The sequence below is a fragment of the Megalops cyprinoides genome, chromosome 19 (assembly GCF_013368585.1).
Source record: "Megalops cyprinoides isolate fMegCyp1 chromosome 19, fMegCyp1.pri, whole genome shotgun sequence".
Taxonomy (NCBI): domain Eukaryota; kingdom Metazoa; phylum Chordata; class Actinopteri; order Elopiformes; family Megalopidae; genus Megalops; species Megalops cyprinoides.
In genome coordinates, this window is record NC_050601.1 from 17,330,032 (window position 1) to 17,352,493 (window position 22,462).

Sequence of the window (22,462 nt, forward strand, 5' to 3'; positions counted from 1 at the left end):
TTTCCTTTTATGTTATCTCATTTTATTTCCAGCGTGTTTGCTTGCTGAGCAGAAGTTCTCTTGTCTGTACATGTGAGCTGTTGGATTGCTGTGATAAAAAGTTTAACGAAAATGACAAGAAAATGAGAATGGGTTTTTAATGCTATGGAAGGATTGTAACCTGGTACAATCAACTGTATGTATGAAAGAACAATGTACTTATTTATAAATGGTTGCCACTTCAAACAAAACGATCGAGCACCACGCGCGTCTTTGCTGTTTTGACTCTTTCTTGAGCATGCTGCATGGGTTGCAGGCCTGTCTAACCAGACGTTGCCAGGATTGCCCAACAGAACGGAGAAGAGATGAGAGATACTCTTATGTCAGTCATGAACACACACAACAACAGAATTACACTGAATTATTCATCAAAAGTAACCAGTTTCAACTTATTAAGAAAGTCTTCTGTACGACCTGTAAAAATAATCTGTCTGCAGTGCCGAGGGGGTGACACTATAGTCTGAAATAGGTTGAAGGTACAATGTCTTATCACAAAAGGAAGTTTAGTTTTCCTTCTCCCACACTGCATTGCACATTGGTGAGAGTACTCATGTATCTCATGTCTTACATTTGAAAGACAATACGGCAGTTATTGTTTGGCCACAAAATGGCACCATTTCTTTTTTTTATTATTTTACTCACAGAATTGATCTCTCTTTAACATGTGTGCAGTTCTGGTACTGTTAACCCATCTCCACTCGTTTAACTTTAATTGATGGCACTGTGATTAATGATGTACAGTAACGATCAAGCGAAATGTTAATTACTCAAAAGAATATGAATTAAGAAGAATTCATTAAACGTTAAATAAGTACATTCTTGAATTTCAAAAATATATAATACCTGTTGCACAGAGTCATATTAATCTCAGGAAAAGGTTTCTGCAAGTACTAAACACAATATAATGCTCTGAATGTTATTCTGACAATAAACATGCAAATATAGTAATGTACAAATGATACAGGCATGATGGGATACAACTGCACATAGCTATAACTTGGTGAATGGCACATTCCATTGCCATCCCAGTGTAACCGTTCTACTCATATACAGTACATCTTTCAGATTGTGTGCCTTTAGTGGAGCAAAGTGGCCATTATATACATCTCCTGTCCCAGCATCTAATACCGGAACAAAGAGACCAGGAAACCTGTGAAGAGCGGATCTGGAGAAGGTGATTTAAAGAGCAACATCCTTGTATGATTAAGACTTTCATTTAGAAAAGCCCAATTGTCGTAAATCCTACTTTTCAGTGGGAATTTGTACAGCAGCAGTGAGTCCCCATGGTGCATACACCGTATTGGATTATATCAGGTACTGGGAACCCACAGTGGCAGAACAAATTGCCTTTTTTCTGCCAGGGTATGGGGTAGGCATGCCAGTGTATATCAGAGGATTGCATTCGCTCTGCCCGGCAGGAGTGCAGAGGTTTCCACGCTGAGACAAGCCTAGTGTGCAGCTGGTGATTATAAAATTTTGGGTGGAAAATAAGGGAAGAAAAATACACAAAAAAAATGCTAATATAGAAATCAGAATGCCATGATGGTAAGACAGTAGTCTAGGATGTGTCAACAATGCCAATTCTCCTGTCTCTAGTCTGAGGCTATGCCCCAGGGGACCGTATGATTACCATATCATGCATTGTGGTAGATGTACTTCTGTTTGGAACAGAGGATGATGGGAAGGGACGCCCTGAAGTACTGAAGCCAACAGCTTCTGTCAGCATGTGGAAGCGCAGGGGTCTGAAGATCTCCTGTGTCACCATATATGTCTCCAACACCCCAAAACTCACAGGGATCCCAGCACATCGCTCTCGACCTCTGCAGGGGAAAACTTGATACGCGTACCTAAAAACCAACAGGGGCACCTTCCACCTGCATTTTCAGTTTTCATCAGTGACAGCTCCCTGGCACCTGTTCCTTCATTCCAGCTGTATTTTTCTTTTTCTTGGCGTGTGCCCTTGGGCAGCAGTCTCCCCTCACACTTATGGCTGCCAAGGCGTATCTCTAAAACACAAAAAAGGCAGCTGAGGCATGGAGTTGAATAATGCCTGAATAATGCAACAGTTGGCAATCCCGAGCTAGTGTGCGGAGAGTGAGCCAGACGTACTTAATGAGCAGGCCAGTGCAGAGTCCAGGCTGAAATCACTACACTGGAGCAGCAGTGGGGCATAGTGGCCCCTGACCACCGTTTTCTGGAGGACTCGGGTATGGTCCCTCGGTGCGCACCCGAGTCCGAAAACAGCTTTTACACCAACAAAATGAACCAAACTAACGGCTCAAGCGGACTCGGGTCCGCACCAAAAGCTCTAGTGTGAAAGCACTATGAGTCACCACGGCATGGACCCCTGTCTCCTGCATGTCTGTCTGCTGCAGTGCTGGCCCACCAGAGGAGCTCCATTAGTACGCTCAGCCACTCTGTGAGAAGTTCATCCCATTCTGAATCATGTTCCAGTGCACCGTAGGTGTGTTCGTATATTCCTGCTTCAAACACATTCACACTGGATCCACCAGGGGTATAAACTGCAGGTCCGTTCTGTCAGGTCTGTGTGATGAGAAAAGCAGACATGCACACTACAACATCACAGAACCTATGTCAACGATCTAGTAAAGAGACATTCGAGTCTGGTCAAACTATTCTCTTTCACATAGATTCATTTCAAAAGCAATGGGAGCAGTAAGTTCTGCACTTTGACTGTCTGCCGGTAATACAGTACAACTGTCAGGAAATTCAGTTATACAGAACCCCATGCTATAAGAGGTCCATCCATTAATCCCCTTTAAATGCATTGATATCAGCAAATTCAGCACTTCCCACTCCCAATCATGTGCTGGTTTGCCTGCATTGACCGGAATATTTGTCCATGGAATAGACTTTATGTCAATCTTTACATTTGGAGATGGGACTCGGTTAAGAGTCTTAATGAAAGTATGATGGTGTTTAGGTGCTGTAGGAATATGAGAATGGGTGCTGGTGAGCACTGCGACGGGGGATGAAGTACAAGGTGTAGACATTGACGCTTTGATGTTTCTGGCAGACTGCCTTCATACAGGAAGCCTGGGTACAGGACCATATAGACTATAGAGGCACATTGTGTTCATGGAGGCGGCTGTTCTAGGGTGAAGCCACCCTTGCAGTGTTCCACCCACGTCCTGGTGATGACAATGTAAGCCATGTCCAGGCCCTGAGGATACCCCCCCCCCCCCCCCCCCCCACATACTGAAGGAGCACACCAAGACCCTGTGACCCCAGCTTCCTGTCTGCCATGGAGCCAGCGTAGCACTGCTGTGAGTATAGACAGGGAGTGGAGGTTTTTGGACCCTGTGGTGCCAAAAGAAATTGAACCAAAGAGAAGTGAGTTTGGGGGCGGTTGGGGCATTGAACACGTCTGAAGAGGTAGCACTCCCAAGAGAGGGGGGTGCCTCCCAAACCTCACTGCGTATGACCACGAATCACTTCCATGCTCTCCACAAAATGTTTGGAAGTAGGCTCATTGGATGGTAGAAGAAAGAGGCCCCACCCAGGTTTTGGAGGCAGGCACGGTTGTGAATAATGTTATCACTGGCACGCTTCCATTCTGCTAAGCAGAGAACGACTTTGATTAATTCACAAGTTAGTAGTTATGGCTGCAGGGATTTAAGAATATTATTTCCTTACTTACTATGAAAACAGTTAGTTCTATGCAGCCTGCCATTAGCTTAGTTTACCTATTGCTTTGCCAGTGGCTAGTCTAACAAGCCTTTGGAGATGGTTCCATTATCTCCTAATAAAGACTAACAACATCTCAATGAAATGAATTATTATTAAGTTCTAATTAACAGACTGCATTCATTTCCTCCACAGTATGCATTTGAGCAATAATGATAAATTAAATTGCTTTCTTATGTATTGATTATATAATGGTATTTTACACTACAGTAAGTGATATTACACAAACCGTATTGATGTAAAGGTGGTTAGAGTGGATTTAAAATGAATTTTTAATTTTAAATGTGTTTAATTTTAAATTAAACACATCTTTTAAATGAATGGATATATTGCACGGGGTTAAAGCCTCAGATGCTATGCACACAAGCAACAGCCCAGCACCGTCTCCCCAGCTACATCCTTTAAGATTTCCAAAAGCGAGTGTGTACCTTTACCCAGACGTCACTGCAGCACCGTAAATACAGCACTCATCAAACCGCAACACATCAATTTATTTTTGTAAATATGTTTTACAATGAGCTCATTGCGTATCAACTCACCTATGTTGATGAACATACAGAAATCCAGTTTCACTCGATGTGTTTTATACAATGGCCACTAGAGGGAGCCAAAGCACAAAACTTTTAACATCGAGCATATAATGGCTAAGATCATTCAGTGTGTGGACGGAATGGTAGGGTCCAACACGCAATGTTGTTCCCCTGGTTTAAGCACTCACTGAGGCTTTTAGATGCAGATGTAGAGGAATAGGTGCATTGAGCTGTCTTTCCTCTCATTGCCTCTCAACTATCCATGTGGATGAGAGATGGGAGACAAAAATGTCATGAGAGTCAAGTTTGATTGAATTTTTATTACCATTTGCCCATCATTAACCTTTGAAGTTCCCATGGACATGTTACCATGGTTAGTAGCAAAATGTAACAAAAAAATGAAACACAAGTATGTGGATTCAGTTAAAATGTTGTAGTTCTATTTACCTTCAAATTCCAAAAAGAATGCAACACACAAAATATAGGAATAAATGTTTTTAGAAACAGAGTAATACAAATTGAACATTTCATTCCAGATTGTTCCAATGAGTCTACATGCAAACATACCTCTTCAATAAATTGTAGAATTTTAACCTTTATTTTTTCAGCAGTAACCTCATTTCTTTCCCAGCTTATAACATATCACTTAAGTAATACACGTAGAAGACCAACCCTTTTTGCTGTAACAGATTGATGATGTTTGTTTTACTCCTGTTAAAGGCTGCATGAGTCACTGTTGGCTTGACTGCAAAGCCTTCAACAAACAGGCTTTATGTCAAAAACAGTGTGTGAGAAGGAATTTAAACATATTTACACAACAGGGCATATTTAGATCAGAGAACATTGAAATATCATATCATATCACAGAGCACCATTGTATCGTGGGAACCAGTTGGAGGATAGATAGATGCCTCTCCGCTAACATCATCTTAGCAGCTCACATGTGCCTGGTGAATTGCTGACAAGTGCCTGAGAGTGGTGAGACAAGGAAACCCTAACTGACTTTGCCAAATTTGTTCCGCTGTTGTCGGCTTCGCAGTCATTGTTCGGCAGATAACACAGCCGGTTTTGACCCCGTGCCACAGGGCTCAGCCTGTGCACAAGACTAGTGCTCCCCTACTGAGCCACCCAGGGGCCCTCCTCCAAAGCACCTTATATTTTCTCAGACTACAGTCTGAACACCACTGTAGTCACCAGTCTGATTCTGAGCAGGTCTGCCATTCTCAGTAACAGAGTCTTCCTTAATGGGACCCTGAGTTCTGTCATTCTAAAAAAATGATAATGCAGAATCTCCTTTTACAGTCACCAAATTGTTCTCTACGTGTGGTCAGAAAACCGCTGCAATCACAGCTCAAAAGTGAGACTTGAGACAGTGCTTTTACAGCACCGAAACTACAGCCTAGACACCAGAAGGGACACTGGGATGATTTTCTGAGCAGGCCTGATGTGCATTAAAATCACCACAGCCATAATCTAAAAGTCACCCTCCACTACCCTTAGTTTGGCCATAGCCTAATATTAGTCTAATTATTATTCTAAATCTAAATTTTTCATCCAAGGCACTGAAGTAATAGGTGAAGGTCATCATGGAAGTCATCACCAGCAAAAGACTTTGAGGAGGGGGTATACAGTTAAACCACCATACCTCTAGAATATTCTACCCCCTGGTTTAACCTTAGAAGCTTAGCTATTGGTCGCCCTCTGTGGCTCCATGTGTATGCTGGGACGATTTGATTGGTTTTTGTCTGCAGAGACTCTGCAGAGGTGACAGCACAGCTTTGTCAGAAGAGAACAGATCTCGCACTGTGCTGCCTTGCCATGAGGACATGTCAGTTTCTTTAGACAGTTTCTTTAGAGACACCGTAACCGGCTGTGATCAGTTTTACACAACATCTTCAGAATAATATTTCAAAAAGAATCTCTCATGCTGACAGAAACAGTAGAGAATTTGACTGCCAGAGTCTGGCTTTTTAATTGTGCGTGCTTTCCCTGGAATTTTAATGCATGTTGAAAAACATTGTGGGACTGAGGATGATGCAGTACTGGAGAATATTTACAGGGGGCTATCTCACTGAGACTTTGGAACATTGTATGGTGGCAGTGAGTCATAGTGGTTAGAGATCCAGACTTGTAAAGTGGGATTCAGGATTGACACTGGTGTGACACTGCTATCTTTAGCTGGTTCAGTAATTGTCCAGTTGTACATATTGATTAATATGAGTAATAGTTAAATTGTCTTTAAAAGAATAATTGTCTGAAGTATGTGCTCATGAATAACTATCTGGTTCCAATTCCGACAAAGGTGACTTTAATCTTTACTTAAGAGGGACTCAGTAGTACTACTTACTGGTTTGACCTTCCCAACAAGATTAAATTCAATCAACTCAGACAGCACAGCAATGACACCGATGCCTTGGAACTGAAGACAAATAAAAACCTACACATTAGCTGGTTATAGCAAATTCAGATCTGTATGAGCCCGGCCCATTGAGTTTTACCCAGCAGAAGCCAGCTCCCTCCACATGCTGGCTGTGTGAAACAAGTAAACGCCACCAGCTGCTCACAAATGGCCCCGTCCGCAGACTGGTGGACATCCTGTCACACAAACGTGTTTTTAATTGCGTCTAGGTCTCATGAAGAGGGAAGCTAAACATTACAGCGAAACATTAGAGCCACCCCTTTTCATCAAAAATGTATTCATCTGCTATTAGCTGCTATGATTTTGGGGCATGTGTTCATGTGGTATTGTGCTCAAGACAAATGCTGAGCCAGAATCCCTGCTTTATGTGGAACAGACTTCACACTGAGCCACTGCAAACTTTATAAGCAAAACAAAATGAAACAACCCCTGATCCAAACAAAAGTATTAAATGTTTTAAGACAAAGTCAGCCTGAATGAAAATTATCACAAGGATATTCCTTGTTGTTAGATTTTCACACACTCCACACTAACACTAAATATTGCACATAGTATTCAGTGCCACTCAACCTCAGTTGACCTTGCTTCTTGCCTTCTAGAATGAGTGGTGTCATGCGTTAGACAGCAGACCAGAGGAAAGGCAACAGAGAGTCATATGCATTTTCAAATCTGTGTTTCTTCCCTAGTGGTCTCCTACTCCTTAGTGCCATTTGAAGTTGTCAATTCCCCATTTTCCCTAGGAAAGTATTTTGTCTGCAGTACATGTGAGGCAAGATGACAGCTTTAGGCAACATGACAGCATTATCTGTTCCCAGCGCTAACCCTGGCATAAAAAGTGCTGTGTTGCCATGGAAACATGCTTTTTCATCTCATAGCCGCACTAAAGCGACTGCACACCAGCTAACACTAAGGGAGTTAGTCATAGAAAAACAGCATCTGTAGGTTTAAATAAGGGAACACTAGGAGTGGCAATCTCTGCCTCTGTCGATGTTTGGAATAGGCAGACCGAAATATTGAGTTCCTTTGGTATAGAGCCGTGTATCATGACAGGATATTATTGATGTATTTCAGAAACTGAAGCCGAAAATTATAGCTATTTTCTTACTGCAATAACAGTCCGCCATACGCCGATCTCTAGCTTGATCTGCAACCTTGGGAGTGCATTTCAACTGCACTTTGCGTCAAAAACATTGTTGACGTTGTTTGAAACATTTTATGGGATCTTCACTAGGGTGTGTACCAGCTTCATTGCAGTTAAACCAAAAGAAAAGACTGCATCTAGCCGAATATCTGCTGGTTTCATTCTGCACCTGTTTCGGGCAGACACTCTTCATTTAGGTATCGGTGAACACCACAAATCCTCTGCTCTATAAGAGCAAGACCCTGGACTGTCCATTTCAGTAAAGATTTTTACTTGAACGTTTAAGTAACTTGTATATAACTTGTAATTTGCTACTTCACATTATTACAGACTTCAGTTCTTTGAAATCATTAGTATAAAATAGGCTAAATGTAGGCTACTAAAATATTGAGACAACGTGTAGGCCTATTGCCTACAGTTTGGAAAGTGGTGCCTATTCCGATGCTTTTTTTTTCGGGGTAGCCAACAGAGATTAGTGAACATGGAGTGTATTTAAATAGTAAACCATCACAAAGTAGGATAACATAAAAAGCAACAACCTAAATATCCTATGCCGCACAGCGCAGTGCACTGCTTCAGACGTTAATTAATATAACGAATATGCACTCCTGTGTACAATGTGATTGGATTGATTCTTCATGTAAAATAAATTAAGCTTTTCCATAGTAAACGTCGGTTCAACATCAGTGTATTTCTAGCCGACGTGGACTGGTGTGTAGCAACTGTAGTACTGAAAGGTGAAGTCAGGCCAATTTCCTGATGAATATGTCGCTTACGTAGTTAGCCAAATTAGCTACCCGCCCGGTCATTATTTTGCTTAAAATCTAATGAAGGGACCCCAACCTCAACACTCAAAGCGCTTGCTTTTAACAGCCATCCCATGCAGCTGGCGTTGGTATATGTGGCTTAGGTATCTGGCGAGCTCTGACAAAGCTTCTCGGCGGAACGGGAAACGAGCCGACCACGCGTAGAATGCTAGGTCTACCACCACAGCAAGGGGTGTATATCTGTCCCGCTGTATATTACTTAGCGGTTGTATGGGTGTATTTTTAGCACACAGACAGGAACACGTGACGAAGAAGTGACGTCTTTAATGTTGTTGTTGGTGGAGGAGCTGCAAATATGGAGGAGAAAGAGTTGTGACGGGAAACTGACACATTTCGTGAAATAATAATTAGCGATCCGGCTTAGTTGAGAGACATCTGTGGCAGACCCGAGACCCGCGCCTCAAGAAGCGAAGGAGATAGCCTTGGTTACCAGGTAAGCGAGCATATGGTGTTTGGTAGCTAGTCAGCTGCAGTTGCTATTTAGCGAGGACGTTAGCTAGCTAGCTAGCTAATGCTTTGTTTTTCCATCCTGATTTTTTCAATCGCTGTCACAGTAGCTCTGATTATGTGTGGAAAAGATAGGCGTTACTGTAAAATGAATGTAGCTACTGACATAACATACTGCATGCAGTTGGGTTAGTAGGTAGCTAGTTAAGTTAACTGTTTCCAGTCTCTCTGCGTGTCTGCACGAAAAGCAAAGTAAATATAAGGATATCTGCATCGGTAGCTAGCTTGTTAGATCAAACTATTTATCTCTCAGCTATCTAGAGAAGAGAGCGCAAATATTTCCTAAAACATTTGAACAGAATGTTCTCTATGTCAGTTTATGCGGTCACCTTCTCATTTCTTTGAATTCGGTAAAGCAGTGAAATGGATCTCTCTCAATAACTGCTGAAGAGAATGTTATTTGGAAAAGATGCTGAAATTTCCAAGAGCTTCTCGCATATCACACCGCGCTGAGAGGCAGGTAACGTTACGCTAAGTATATTTTGCTGGCTCGTTAGCGAGCTAACGTCAGCTATATTTTCTGCGGTTTGTGCTGTAATCATTGTGAGTTAGGTAGGTGGTTAGTAAACATGTTACAACTCAGCGAAAAGTTGTTACGATTTGCTGGTGAATGTTTTTTGTAACAATTTGTATTATCTGTAACAAGATGCGTTCTCTGCGACGAATCTACGGAGCGCTTTGCAGCGGATGTTCCTTCTGTGCATGTGAAGGTTAACCGTAAAAACGTGGCTCAGTTCACATCCTAATTTGGGGTCTGTAACCAGGTTAGTCACGGACTAATAAATTAGTCCTGCTAGCATGTCAATCCGTGTATTCATGTATTGTAAAATGTTCAATATATGTGACATTGACTACAAATATGAGAAGACTGCAGGCCAAAAATGGAAAATGCTATATATCTAATAATGTGTGTGCTTTGTTGTTGATGTTTAACATGTCTTAAACGCGGAAATGCTTGCAATAATTTAACTTGCTCACCTAAGTGAGCACAAACATTTTTGCTGCTATTTATGATTGTATATGTATTGGAACTAAGTAATCTATGTAAGCTAACTAACTAATTTAACTTACTGAGTGTTAATATTTGGGCTTATCAAGAGCCTCGTGTGTTTTCTGGTACTATCATGTCCACCCACCCGCGGTATGTATCATGCATTTGAATGTTTGCATGTTGTTACCACATCAGGACACGCGTGCATGCGTGAACAGCTCTGAGATTGCTTGACAGTCAGCGCCATACTCTCTTTCTCCTTGAAGATGATTCTGTTTTCCTTACTTTGTCTTTTGTAACTTGCAATCCCTGACCCCATGTTTGGGATGTGGGCTTCAGTCATAAATTGTTCTTGTGACTGAGATGACGACCATAAACATTTTCTGCTTCTTGAGCTGTGAATTCAGTGGTAAAGGCAATAGAATTTTTCAGATCTTTATCTGAAAGAGGCCCCGTGCCCTCCAGAGTAGACTTCTCAAAAACATGATTTAAACCTTGGAGACTAATTATTGCTTGGCAGCCTTCCCTCTGGTGACTATGGCTATCTCCTTGATTCAGCGAGGAATTTAAAAGCACAAATATAGCACTATTTGCTCTAAAAGCTGAAGTCTGAGTAGTCTAATCTGACTGTTTTATTGTTGTGTCATTTTGAGTCACAACAGAGCTGGAATAAGACTTGAAGGCCAGTTGGAGCCATTTTTCCTCAGTGATTCTTTCTGCAAGTCTCTTCATAAAACTGAAATAGACGCTGAAGGACTGAAGGATCCATGCTTCTACTTTTTGTGACTTTATCTGCTAGAAAATGGTTTAGAACAACTAGTAGATGCCTTCGAAATGTGGGCTTCACTTCCCTCAGAAATAACAGTACTGTGCGCATCCAGAACGGTATTCCTGTCACTGGAGGTTGCATCAACAGGTCATACTGTAATTTTTGTATTTACAGTGCTGTCCCTTTTCCAGGCTCAGTCTTATCCGGAAAAAAAAACAGTGGCTTGGAGATTTCCTCGCTTTCTGCAAATGACACTGGTATGAACGCAGCTTCTTGAATGTGCGAAGACAGGAGATCTCTATCTCGCCGTATCTATGGCAGAACATTGCTCCCAGGCTGACGGAAACTCTCAGCAGTGCCAGGAAAGAAACGCACGCGTCTCTGGGCTCTCTGACTTTCCAGCAGTCAGCGAGGAGATGGCAGAGTACACCGGGGTGTGTTCAAGTGCCACCCTGGATGTTATAGGCTTCTTATTCTACCCCCTGCATGAAAGGCTTAATTGTAATGCTTGCCTAATATCTTTGAAAGGAAATGCAGCGTAATCCCCAGTTGTGTTGCAGAAACTCATTAGCCCGTGGTTTTATGATGGTTGTATGCGATAACAGGGTTTATTGCGCCTCTCATATTGTTTGTTTCTTGAAGGACTGTTTCTTTTTTTCCCTTTGGCCGTTTTCTGGTAGGGCCGGCACACACCTTAGCGACCTTTGCATTACTCTTTCAAGGAAGAAGCAAATCAGCAGTGAACGTGAGATAAAGCATTACACAGCTTGTCAACACCTCTGGCAGGGTGTCATTTCTGCTCAAAGAGTTGCAAATAAGCGTTACTCGTGTAAGCCGGGGTGCAATAACGTGCCCGACAGCATTCGGTGTTGAAATAAAGAACTTAAATGCCTTCGATGGCTAACATTAAAGGGTTTATTGGCAAATTCAAATATAGGCCCACAGGTGTGTTTTCAGAACTTCTGGGTACGTTGTCACGTTTCCAAAAACAAGTCTGGTGCCTTTTGCCGACTCGAGGCAGCACACCTGCCTGTTGCACATCCTTTTTAGGGCCAGAGTTGAAATCTGACAGCCAGTGCCTTCCCTTTCAGAGACAGGAAGGAATGTTGAAGTGCAACCCAGAATGACACATGTAACAACCGAGCGCTTCTGTGCTAACCGCCGCCCTAAACATACAGAGTCAGGCTCTGCATTGGACAGCGATTTCCTCCCTTTTTCCTTTGACGTGCTTGTTCCAGTGCATAACTGCACATTGTACCATCCGTCTGGAACAATGAGCCGGGGAGAGTTGCTCATTGAAGGAGCGTGTAGACACTCTGTCTCGTATGCTCTGGCACCGTGGGAGTGAACTGCTTCGGGCCAGTCCACGCAGACAGGAGCATTTCAGGCTTCATTAGCTCCCTGCACTTTTGCTGAGTGCTCATGTTTTACATGCATTTACAAATGTTAATGTAAATAAAAAATTCTTTCTTGAGAGGTTGCCATAACAGAAGTCCTCAGAAGGGATGAATGAGCATAATATCTTTTTTGCTCCTTGCAGTGTCTCAGGAGTACCTGGAGAGTCTGGCTGGGATTGGTAATGCAGTGTCGGTTGTTAATTTGCGAGCCAGGTTAAAAATCCAAAAAAAAAAAAAAATACATTGCCTCTTTAAGGAAGTGATGCGGGAGGGTGCATGGGGGAGTGTGTCTGTGTGTGTGTGTGTGTGTGTGTGTGTGTGTGTGTGTGTGTGTGTGTGTGTGTGTGAGGGGGGGGGGGCGTGACTGGGCTGCCGGGGAGACGGTGTCCTCTCTCCTTGAGAGCTGTGGTGACTGCACACAGGACCAGCGGTGCAGCACACGGCAGAGGACTCGTCCCGGTGCTGTGACTTTGCAGGCGTGGTGACGACCTGCGGTTTCCGACCGAGCCCCCCCTCCGCCCTCCTCCTCGTCCTCATCCTCAACGAAACGCCCGGTGGTGGCTCCCGTTTGCACCGAGAGCGCCTTCAAAAGCTGCAGGAGAGGTGTCCTCCAGTGTTGCGGGACAGGCGGCCGGCCGATTCGGTGGTGCAGAGAGGCTGCCGCAGCTGGAGGCTGTAACGGCACCGACGCTCCACGCTCCGCTCTCCTCCCAACCGGCCGTAGTGGGAAGCGGAGAAACGTCGTTAATGTCAGTCCGTGCGGAGCAGTCGTCAGGACCGTTTAACTAATGGGGGACGTCTCTAGGACAGTTGGACGTGAACATTTTTAAGGAGGACTCTGAAATAACACCTGCGGGCGAGCCAGAGGACACCTCAGTTCGCCACTATTTTCAGCGTCTCCAACACCAACCCAGGATTTCCCAAGTTTAAAGGTTAGTTGTTCTTAAGGCGTCAGGCCCACATTTACTGAAGGTCAGTCTGGCTGTGTTTTTTAAAAAAAACAAAAACAAAAGGGTTTTACTATTTTAATTCCCGTACGTCATGAAACTGATGCGTCCAGTACACCAGCTTGTAAATAGCGTGTGGATTTTAGGCAGTTGGATGTTTAAAATACCCTGCTTCACAATATCCCATTATCCCAGCCCTCTGCAGTGACACGGCTATCCCAGCATCCCCCTCGTCTGCAGGGACGCAGCCTGGGTCGTTTGGCCAGGGGCCACAGTCTTGCCCCGGCTGACCGTCCCTCGGCGTGCGTCTCGGAGAAAGGCGCTTCCGGGAAAGTGGAGTCCAAGAAGTGGAGCTCCCCACCGTCCTGATCCTGTAATGTGAACTATCCCGCTGCACGACGGGTAAAACTAAAGGAGACTAGGCCTCTCCTGCCGTTGGTCGCACCTGCTGTTCATTTTTCCTCTCACCTGCATCAGCGGCCCTCCCTGATAGACCCATAAACTAAAAGGAAACCCACGGCCAGGAAGGCCGTCGTATTTGTTGGTTTGTTTGTTTTTTTTTGTTTTTTTTTTATGTAAAGCAGGCCATCGCTGAACAGCTCCTCCGAATACCCCCCACTTGGTCTAAGAGCATTAAATCCTCATCCGAGATTTGGGTACAAAGCCGCCGCGTTTGATTTAATGCCGGTGGTGCGGGACGTCCGTCCGAGTACAGGGCGTCCTATGCGGTCGGTCCTGGAATATTACAAGACGGCTTAGAGAAGAGGGCCCCTCGGATGGGGAGCTAATACATTTAGGCTGCACACATACACACTGTGGCCGCCCAGGGGTCTCCAGGTGCCGCACACACCTCACTGCATGAAGGAAACATCGGCTTCCTGCGACGACACTGGTCTGGTGGGTGAGCGATACCTTTTCGTGTCTGCCAGTGGCTTCTCAATGTCTAAATTCTGGAGCGTTTTTTTATGTTTTTATGTATGTCTTGTAGGATTCTGGAAGCAGCCATGGTGGTTAGCTGTCCCCTATACGGGAGGTGCAAGTTAAGCAGTTGCATTGAGGTGCTTCAGGCACACATTTTGCAGCCAGGGTTAGGTCGCTTGCAGTTGTTCCCTCTCTCCAGCAGGTGGCGACATAAAGCTAGCGTGCCTTCAGACGGAGGCGATGTCTGAAATGCAGGGAGCCAATTTTAGCATTCCTGCTGTGGGTCTCAGAGCTGTCCAAGAACCCCTGTGGGAACAGTGCCTGTCTAACTGTGCCCGAAAGGGACAGTACACACGAGGAGACTGTGCCGGGACAGTGACTCCCTGGGCCACATCTCTCTCAGACATTTCCTGCACACTCTGCTCTGTCCTTTTACCCCTCGTCAATCTGGCTGACTTGGTCTGGGCCTCTCATTGTTCAGAGCATTTGGTTTTTTTGCAGTGCAAGCAGCGATAAACCCACTGTCAGTGTCATATGGTGACAAGTCATGGTTGCTCTCTGATGGTCAATGTGATACAGCAACCAGTCATGGTTGGTTACTCACAGTTGGTGTGTTAGAGCAACAAGTCATGGTTGGTCTCTGATGGTCACTATGATATGGCAACCAGTCACGGTTGGTCACTCACAGTCAGTGTGTTACAGTGACAAGTCATGGACAGTCACTGATGGTCAGTGTCATATAGTGACCACTCATGGTTGTTCACTGACGGTCAGTGTGATATAGCGACCAGTTATTGATGGTCCTTGTGTTAAAATGACCAGTCAAGGGTTTGATGCCGATGGGCCATGTGAAACTGCGACCAGCTGGGCGTGGTAAAGCTCCTGTTGTGCACGGATGTGAGAGCTGAGACATATTAGTGGAACTGTGGGGCTCTGCTCATCTGTCCCACACCGTGGTCACCCTGCCCCTTCTAAGTGAGTGTGTTTAAATGGAGTATCTGAATGACGTCGGTCTGTTCGCGTGGAATTCCCCCCCTGCATATGGACCGTTTGGTCTTAGGATAAGGGACTGCAGTGTTGGCTCCTGTCCCCACCTTTCCCTGCTTTCCCTGAACTTCCCCTCTGTTCTGTGCCTCACCTGTTGAGTCATTGTGCCAGAGTGTCAAGGGGAGGCAAAGTTAGTGTGGGGATCTAGCCTTGCTGAGCCCTTCCGCAGAACCAATCGTGGCCCCCATAAAAGAATTACATACGTACAAATACTGTAAGGTATAAGTCTCTCTGGATGAGAGTGTCTGCTAAACAAATTTAAAGTAAGGTAAGGTAATGTAACGTAATGACTGAAACCTGCAGTGTAGGATGTCTAATGGACCAGGTTGACTTACACAGCTGGTACAGCTGGTGGAGCCCTGATCTTTAAGACAGTACCAAACTTTATATTCACGCAAATATAGCTCAGTGCCCAGCCCAGTGCACTGAGTGCAGAGCACGGTGTTGTTAAGGTCTCATTAAGGGTATTGATAGGTGCACACCGGTTGCCATGACTGCAGTTTCAGCACCATCCCGGGCGGCCGGAGGCTGCGGGGCGGCGTACGCACTGTGCCGTTCCGGGAGTGTTTACTTCCTGTGTTTGCACAGCTTTGCGGTCTCTGACTCCGGGCTTCTCCTGCTGGACTTCTCCCAGCTCATGTGTTGAGTGCTACATTTGATACCACGGGTAGTTCGCTCATGCAACAAAGAACCAGCTGCCAGTCCCTTATATAATAGGAATGAAACTAACACTAAGAAGGCGTCTGTCTGCTGGGAGCAGTAAGGTTTACACAAACACCGCTCTGGCTCGGGGAGCCGAACGGAAAGTTTGGGATTTCAAAGTAAGTGACATCCAAGTTAGTGTAGTCAGGGAAGTGTGTGAAAACCTCTGCTATACCATGATTCCATAGGTAAATGTGCACGTTTCGTTGATAATTACATAACGTATCATTATTGTAATGCAAAAGAGGAAGCTTCAGGCAGACAGAACAGAGGCGAAGAGGAGGAGGTGCGTAATTGCTTTAAAACAGTTCCGTGATTTAATTTACTCTGAGCTGAAAATATTTGCAACAGAAAATCACACATTTGAATTGGTGCTGGATTGGTCATAATATAAATGGAATTCAGCTGAAGTGATTTGTCTTCAAAAGGAAATGCTCCCACATGCACACACACACACCTCACATACACACACACACACACACACACACACACACACACACACACACGGTGACCAGGCCAGCAAGAGACTGGAGTCACAAAGGATTCACAGTAGACAAAGGGCATGAAATGCATGTTCCCTAAAAAACCCATGTTGAACGGGAGCAAATGACCATCAAAAAGAGGCAAGATGCCCCTTTCTGCACTGAATGCATTGTTTATCCTTGTCTCTGGTTTTCTAACCATGTATGCGTAATAGCATAAGGCAGCGAAGAGCTCTTTTTAATGGTGTGGTTGGTGTCTGAGCCATAGGCTACCCTTAAAGGGGCTGAGATTCTAGCAGCAGTTTGGCGTAGGTGGAAGAAGCCCAAACCCAGAGCTCCTCTCAAGCCCAGAGCATACCGTACAATCGACTGTAAGCGAGTGTACTATGAATGCACCTGCCACACTGTACGAGTTGACTGCTGTGGAACTGACGTACGGCATTCTGGAGTGTTGTAGTACGTACAGAACATAACTCCGCCATATACAAATCACCTGTTGGTACCAAGATGCCAATCTGTTTCTTTCCACTTATGGCACCTCTGTTGGTTCGTATGGTATCTATTCCAGCATGGACAAGGCATATGAATACACATACCTTCATCACACCTCAGTGAGCTCCTCCTTGTCCATGTCCAGAAGATTACGTTGTTGAATTGTCCTATTTCATTGGTTGTTGGCAGCGGGACACGAGACACTCAATGCTAAGTCACCCTCTGTGTTCAGCACAACGTGAGACACTCAACACTAAATCGCCCTGTGTGTTCAGCACAATGTGACATTCCCAACACAAATTCTCCCTCTCTGTTCAGCAGGACATGAGACTCCTAACACTATTTCGCCCTGTGTGTTCAGCACAGTACACTCCAGATACGCTCCAGCATCCAGTGACTGTTCTAGGCTTCAGTCACTGAACGCCGTTCTGTTAGCAGAAAGGCTCCCTGTTCTTTGTACACAGTCAGGCTGTTAACTCCTCTCTCCATCTGTTTCTGCCTGCAGCAGCGTGATTGCGCCTACAGCACCCGCCTCCCCACCCCTCCCAGCTTCCTGAAGACATGGCCGAGACGGACGACCCGCTTTAGAGCCTGCGGCCCGGCAACCAACCTCCCCTCTCACATGTCTGTATAAACCCGCCTCCTCCTCCACGGTCTTCTGGGCTCTCCCGCGCTGCAGCCAGCAGGGCCACCGGACGACTGCCCACTCGTGACTCTAAGTCAATGAACTCTCCTCACACCCCAGGTAAGGCAGCATGGGGGTTTCTTCTCTATTTCCGGTGAGCTGAGAACAGTAAATGCTAGTTTAAAAAGCCACGCATCAAGCAAAGTCCCTCTTGTGATGTCTTACAGGGCCAGCAAACCAAGGTTCACCTTCAGCGCCTCAAATGTGAAAGGTGGGATTGGTGCTTTTTGTGTCTGATACTGAGTATGTCATTTTGGGGCAGGTCTATGGATTGACTGTTGAGGATGTTGTGGGGTTTGTACCCTGGAAGGGTAGAAATTGGAAAGCAGCAACTGAAATCACACCAAGCTTGGTGATTACACAGAAAAAAAGTCACTGCAAGCTGGGCTATGTAATCGAAACTACTGCCTATAATGGAATGTTGCACTTTAAAATGCAGCCAAATTCACCTGTTGCGGAATGCATTTATTTTGTATCGGAACCTTGTAAGGTAGCCGTCCCGTGTCCTAGTATAATGCCTAGCTTAGGAATGTACTTGCTAAAATATTTGCATGCCATAAAGTACTTTGTCATGTCATGTTCCTAGGGCTCTGCGATATTTTTTTGCTTTTCTTTTTAAAGTCAGTTTCCATACTTGGAGCAGCTCTGGCTATGTGGAGTCACTGACGTCACGCATAATTACAATGCAGCCTGACTGAACCACAGAGTGAGTCGCGGTCTGGAGGAATAACTGAATCGCCTCTGTTGCGTTTTCCCGCCGTACCTCATTAACCGTGGGTACATCCATTCAAAACAAATTGAAGCAACGTTTCTGTGCTTCTGTGCTGTCCACTAGTATAAACAGCTCATTACAGGGCAAGCTTGAAGAAATGATTTTTCAGAGCCCTCTGTACTTGTTAAGGAGCCATATCTCAATTGGTTGCTTGATTGCATTTTTTTACATTATTGTTTCTGTGACACCCTGTGGAGAAGACAGCGGTTTACAGGAGGGCTATTACCTACCGTTCATCTTGTTTAATGCCAAGCACCAACTGGAGAGCTGTTGATATCCACGTTTTAAGTTGTTTTTTTTTTGAGTCTAGTCTTCCAGTACACACTCGCATTCAACATGCAGACACTGTGTTTGACGCTATGAGTTCCGCAGTGCACCACAGTGAAGCAGCACGATCAGAGGATAGCAGCGTCTCCACACGTCATATGCGAGAGTAGCTAGACAAGGAAACCTGGCAGACAGACTTACCTGAACAGAACAGATCTGCCTCCTTCGTAGGCTCACAGTTATTGTCAGCTGACGACACAGCAGGGTTAGAATCCAGGATGCAGAGCTCACCTTGTGCTCACAGTGAGCAGGTTGAGGCCTGAGTTGACTGGGCCACTCTGGAGCCCCTCTTAGCCAGTACGAACCTAGCCAAGAGATTGGACCCCTAATTTTCCAAAGTGTGGGCTGATGCTATAACCAAAAGGTCATCATGGGTACTCTTCATGGAAATGGTCAAACTGCCGAAATGACATCAGAGATAATCCAGGCGCTGTCGTTGTTATTGCTTGTCCTCATGACCATTATTTGTTTGGCAGACATCCATATCCAAGGCTATTTATTTTACACATTTTTACACATTACCTTGCTCTGTTTGATGCTCTCTTCTTGTGTGAAATGATACCTGTTCACTGGTGACAAGGTATGTGTTGGGTCTGGGGCTTTTGACCAATATTTTCAGCATTGCAGCGGGACTCCGTTTTAATATCTGTTGTGTAAGGTGGCATGCGTATTGGATTTCCATGACCCGTTGTCTGTTGCGCGGCAGACAGGGTTCCTTGACAGCTGTGACAGCCTGTTTTAGCTGTTTGGTTCAGGCCCCTACCCTTCACTCTAAGCTGATTCCCTCTCTGTGTTTCTTTTCGACAAAGCCCATTCCTTTGAAGTGAGAGGGGCTACTCAGCTCCCTTCACAGATTGACGCAATCCAGCAGGTTCTTTCGGCTCTTCTTTAACCACTAACACCATCAGAGCTGTGGAAGGAAGCCAAACTGGTTCACTCACGTCAGGAAGCGTTTGAATGGAATGGTTCAGTTCCTGGCTGGCATGAAAGCCTGTGACGCTGCTGCCAAGGCTGACCTGGCCTGCTCTAAAGCTTGCCATGCAAAAATATCGGACTTCAATGGTAGTTTCTGTGTGACCGTTGCCAGAAGCGCTCTTTTGTTTAGAGTTCATCAAGAGTGCCATTTCGTTATTATGTCTGTGTTCCTGTGTAGACAGCTTGAAATTATTTGCCAGTGATTTAGGAAACTTCTGTGGGTAACTTCTTACTTCACCAGGAAGAATTTCCGTGTTGTCTGGTGTTCGATAGTACAGCAAAATATTCTTCTGCTACTTTGTGAAAATTTCATTCTCCTATCTGTATTTCAGGTTTGTTTTTTATGTTCTTTTAGCTCATAGGCAAACGCAAAGATGTAATGTTGTGCGGACCAAAAATTGCTTCCGCAACCACAGCTGTCTGGGTTTGTGGTGAAGGCACCATGTTTGCAGAGCAGCATCCAAATTCTCCTGATGTATGCTTGAAATAAACCTTTGGTTTAGTTAGCTAAGAGTGTTAGCTAGTTAATACTAGCTTAAGAGGTAGATAGGCATGATAATAGATGGCAAGTAAAAAAGAAAGACGACTCAGAAAAAAAATCCAAATTAAAACTGCTGTCTGCTGCTTATAGCTATGGAGGTACCTGTATAGCTGAGTAATTCAGATGCATATGATTGCTATCAAACTAGCTAGGTCTATTGCTAATAATAGACCCAGCACCATACTCCTTGCTAAATTGCTACCTTCTTGTACCCAGTGAGTTTTCACAGATAAACTGTAGTACTAATGGTATACCTAACGTGGGAGGGTATGAACATTCTTAGTAAATTGTTCAATTTTGTATAACCTTTGGTTGAATTTTGCTCTCAATTATTATCGCAGCTAAATGGCATGATTTGCATCTGTGGCTCCCTGGTCATAGAAAACAAGCAAAATGAATTCATTTATGTGATATTTACTTATGCTGGAGATGTATTTGGTGGTGCTGGAAGGATCTTGTGAGTCTGGTTGGTTGAAATTGTCTTGTTTTTTTGTGATTAGGTCCTGTTGATGTTGGCCGTAACCAAACTCATTTATACAGCGAACCTTTCCATGGTTAGCCACCCACAGCATACATTATTAGAAGCAGGTACTCTAATGCATAGCCTCTGATATCATCACCGTTTTCAACTTGTGTTTGTTTAATAGCTGTGTGGAAATCAGCTAAAACAGAAGGGCGCTTCTCCTGATTTACTTAATGCAGAAAACATTGGCAGCTGGCATTATTCTCTTCTGCAAAGTGCTACATCTAACATTTCCGCTTTCCCTCTGTCACCCTCTCCCTCTCTTTTACACCACTCTCCCCTCTCTTGGGTTTATAATTAGACCTGGTGACGACCACCCAGACCTTTATTAACCTATCCCAATGACGTCTTTGAATGTCATTGGGTGCCGTGGCAACCTATGCGCTGTTTCAAATTCCCGATCCGAAGCCCGAGGGGCTGTCGGCGCTCGTCACGGCTCATTCTGCGGCGGGTTGCTCCTTTCGAGCGCCCCTGTTTTTTTTGTTTGCTTTTATTTGTTCAGCCTCTGTGTTTCGAAGGCTACGTCGGGAGCCGCGGCAGCGAGCACTTTGCCACTTTATAGTGCACTTAACAGCAGAGGCCCACTGTGCCGGCAGTGCACCAAGACCCAGACCAGAACTGTGTCTGTGTCTGCGGCGTTACCCTGTTATGTGGGAACCTGTTGGGTCTGTCATCTCCAGCCCCGAGCCTCCTGACACACTGTCTCTTGGGGTCGCTTTGCGGAAAAGAGCCTGCTCCATTTGGTGCCAAGCGAATGCCGTTAACGTCCCCCCTGAGAGTGGCGCTGCCGAGGCTTCAGACCTCCCTAAAGTGCGTTGAGCAGAGAGAGTCTTTGCTCTGGCCTTTGGTTACAGACCAGTTTTGGTTCAGAGACTGAACGGGTGGCTCACGGATCATGTAGCTCTGTGGGCTGAAAGGGGGTTTGCCTCTGTGGGCTCACAACGGGTGGTTTCAGAATCACACCTAATTCCATTTTTGCTTGGCGCTCAAGGGGATGGCCTGCACTCATGGATGCAGGGTTACATTACATTACATTATTGGCATTTAGCAGACACTCTTATCCAGAGCGACTTATGTAGGTTACAGTTTCTTTTACGTTATCCATTTATACAGCTGGATATTTACTGACACAATTGTGGGTTAAGTACCTTGCCCAAGGGTACAACAGCAGTGCACCAGCGGGGAATCGAACCGGCAACCTTGCGGTTACTAGTCCTGCTCCTTACTGCTGTGCTACACTACCGGTTGAATGGCTGCAGGGACACAGACTATACTTTAGAGGTCTGGTTGATCTTCTTGAGGAGTGGGCAAATTGGCAATGTGTCAAACTTATCAATTAACATAAGGGAGCTTAGAGCTCAAGGCAGAATGAATAAGGCCCATCCTGTCCTGACTGCTGCTTGACCAACCTCCTCAGAGCGGTTATGTTTTGTGCAAATGTATAAGTGTGTGAATATCTAATAAAAAGAGAGGAGGTGATACATGATGCTGTCACTGAATGTTCAACGCAGTGTGATGCTTTTGTTAGTGCTTTTCTTCTTTAAAGAGAAGCACAATTTGCATGTATAACGCAAACATGCCTGTGGGTGTATTGTTTTGCTCTTTTTCACTGATCAGGACGGTCCAAATTTTCAGCTGGCTGATTTGCTAGAGCTAAGATAAAGAGGGCTTAGACTAAATCTTTCAGTTTTCCTGTTCCCCTGTACACTTGGGCGGGTCG

The 22,462-nt window shown here is 44.9% G+C and overlaps 1 protein-coding gene across 1 annotated transcript in view; it reads left to right on the forward strand.

The window, feature by feature from the left end:
• Positions 1–8,931: 8,931 nt before the first annotated feature.
• hdac5 (histone deacetylase 5) overlaps positions 8,932–22,462 on the forward strand; it is a 62,136-nt gene continuing 48,605 nt past the window's right edge. The window contains exons 1-2 of the mRNA XM_036552263.1: positions 8,932–9,097; positions 17,425–17,664. Coding sequence (XP_036408156.1) covers positions 17,643–17,664 — 22 coding nt within the window. The 5' untranslated portion in view covers positions 8,932–9,097; positions 17,425–17,642. The remainder of the gene's footprint in view (positions 9,098–17,424; positions 17,665–22,462) is intronic.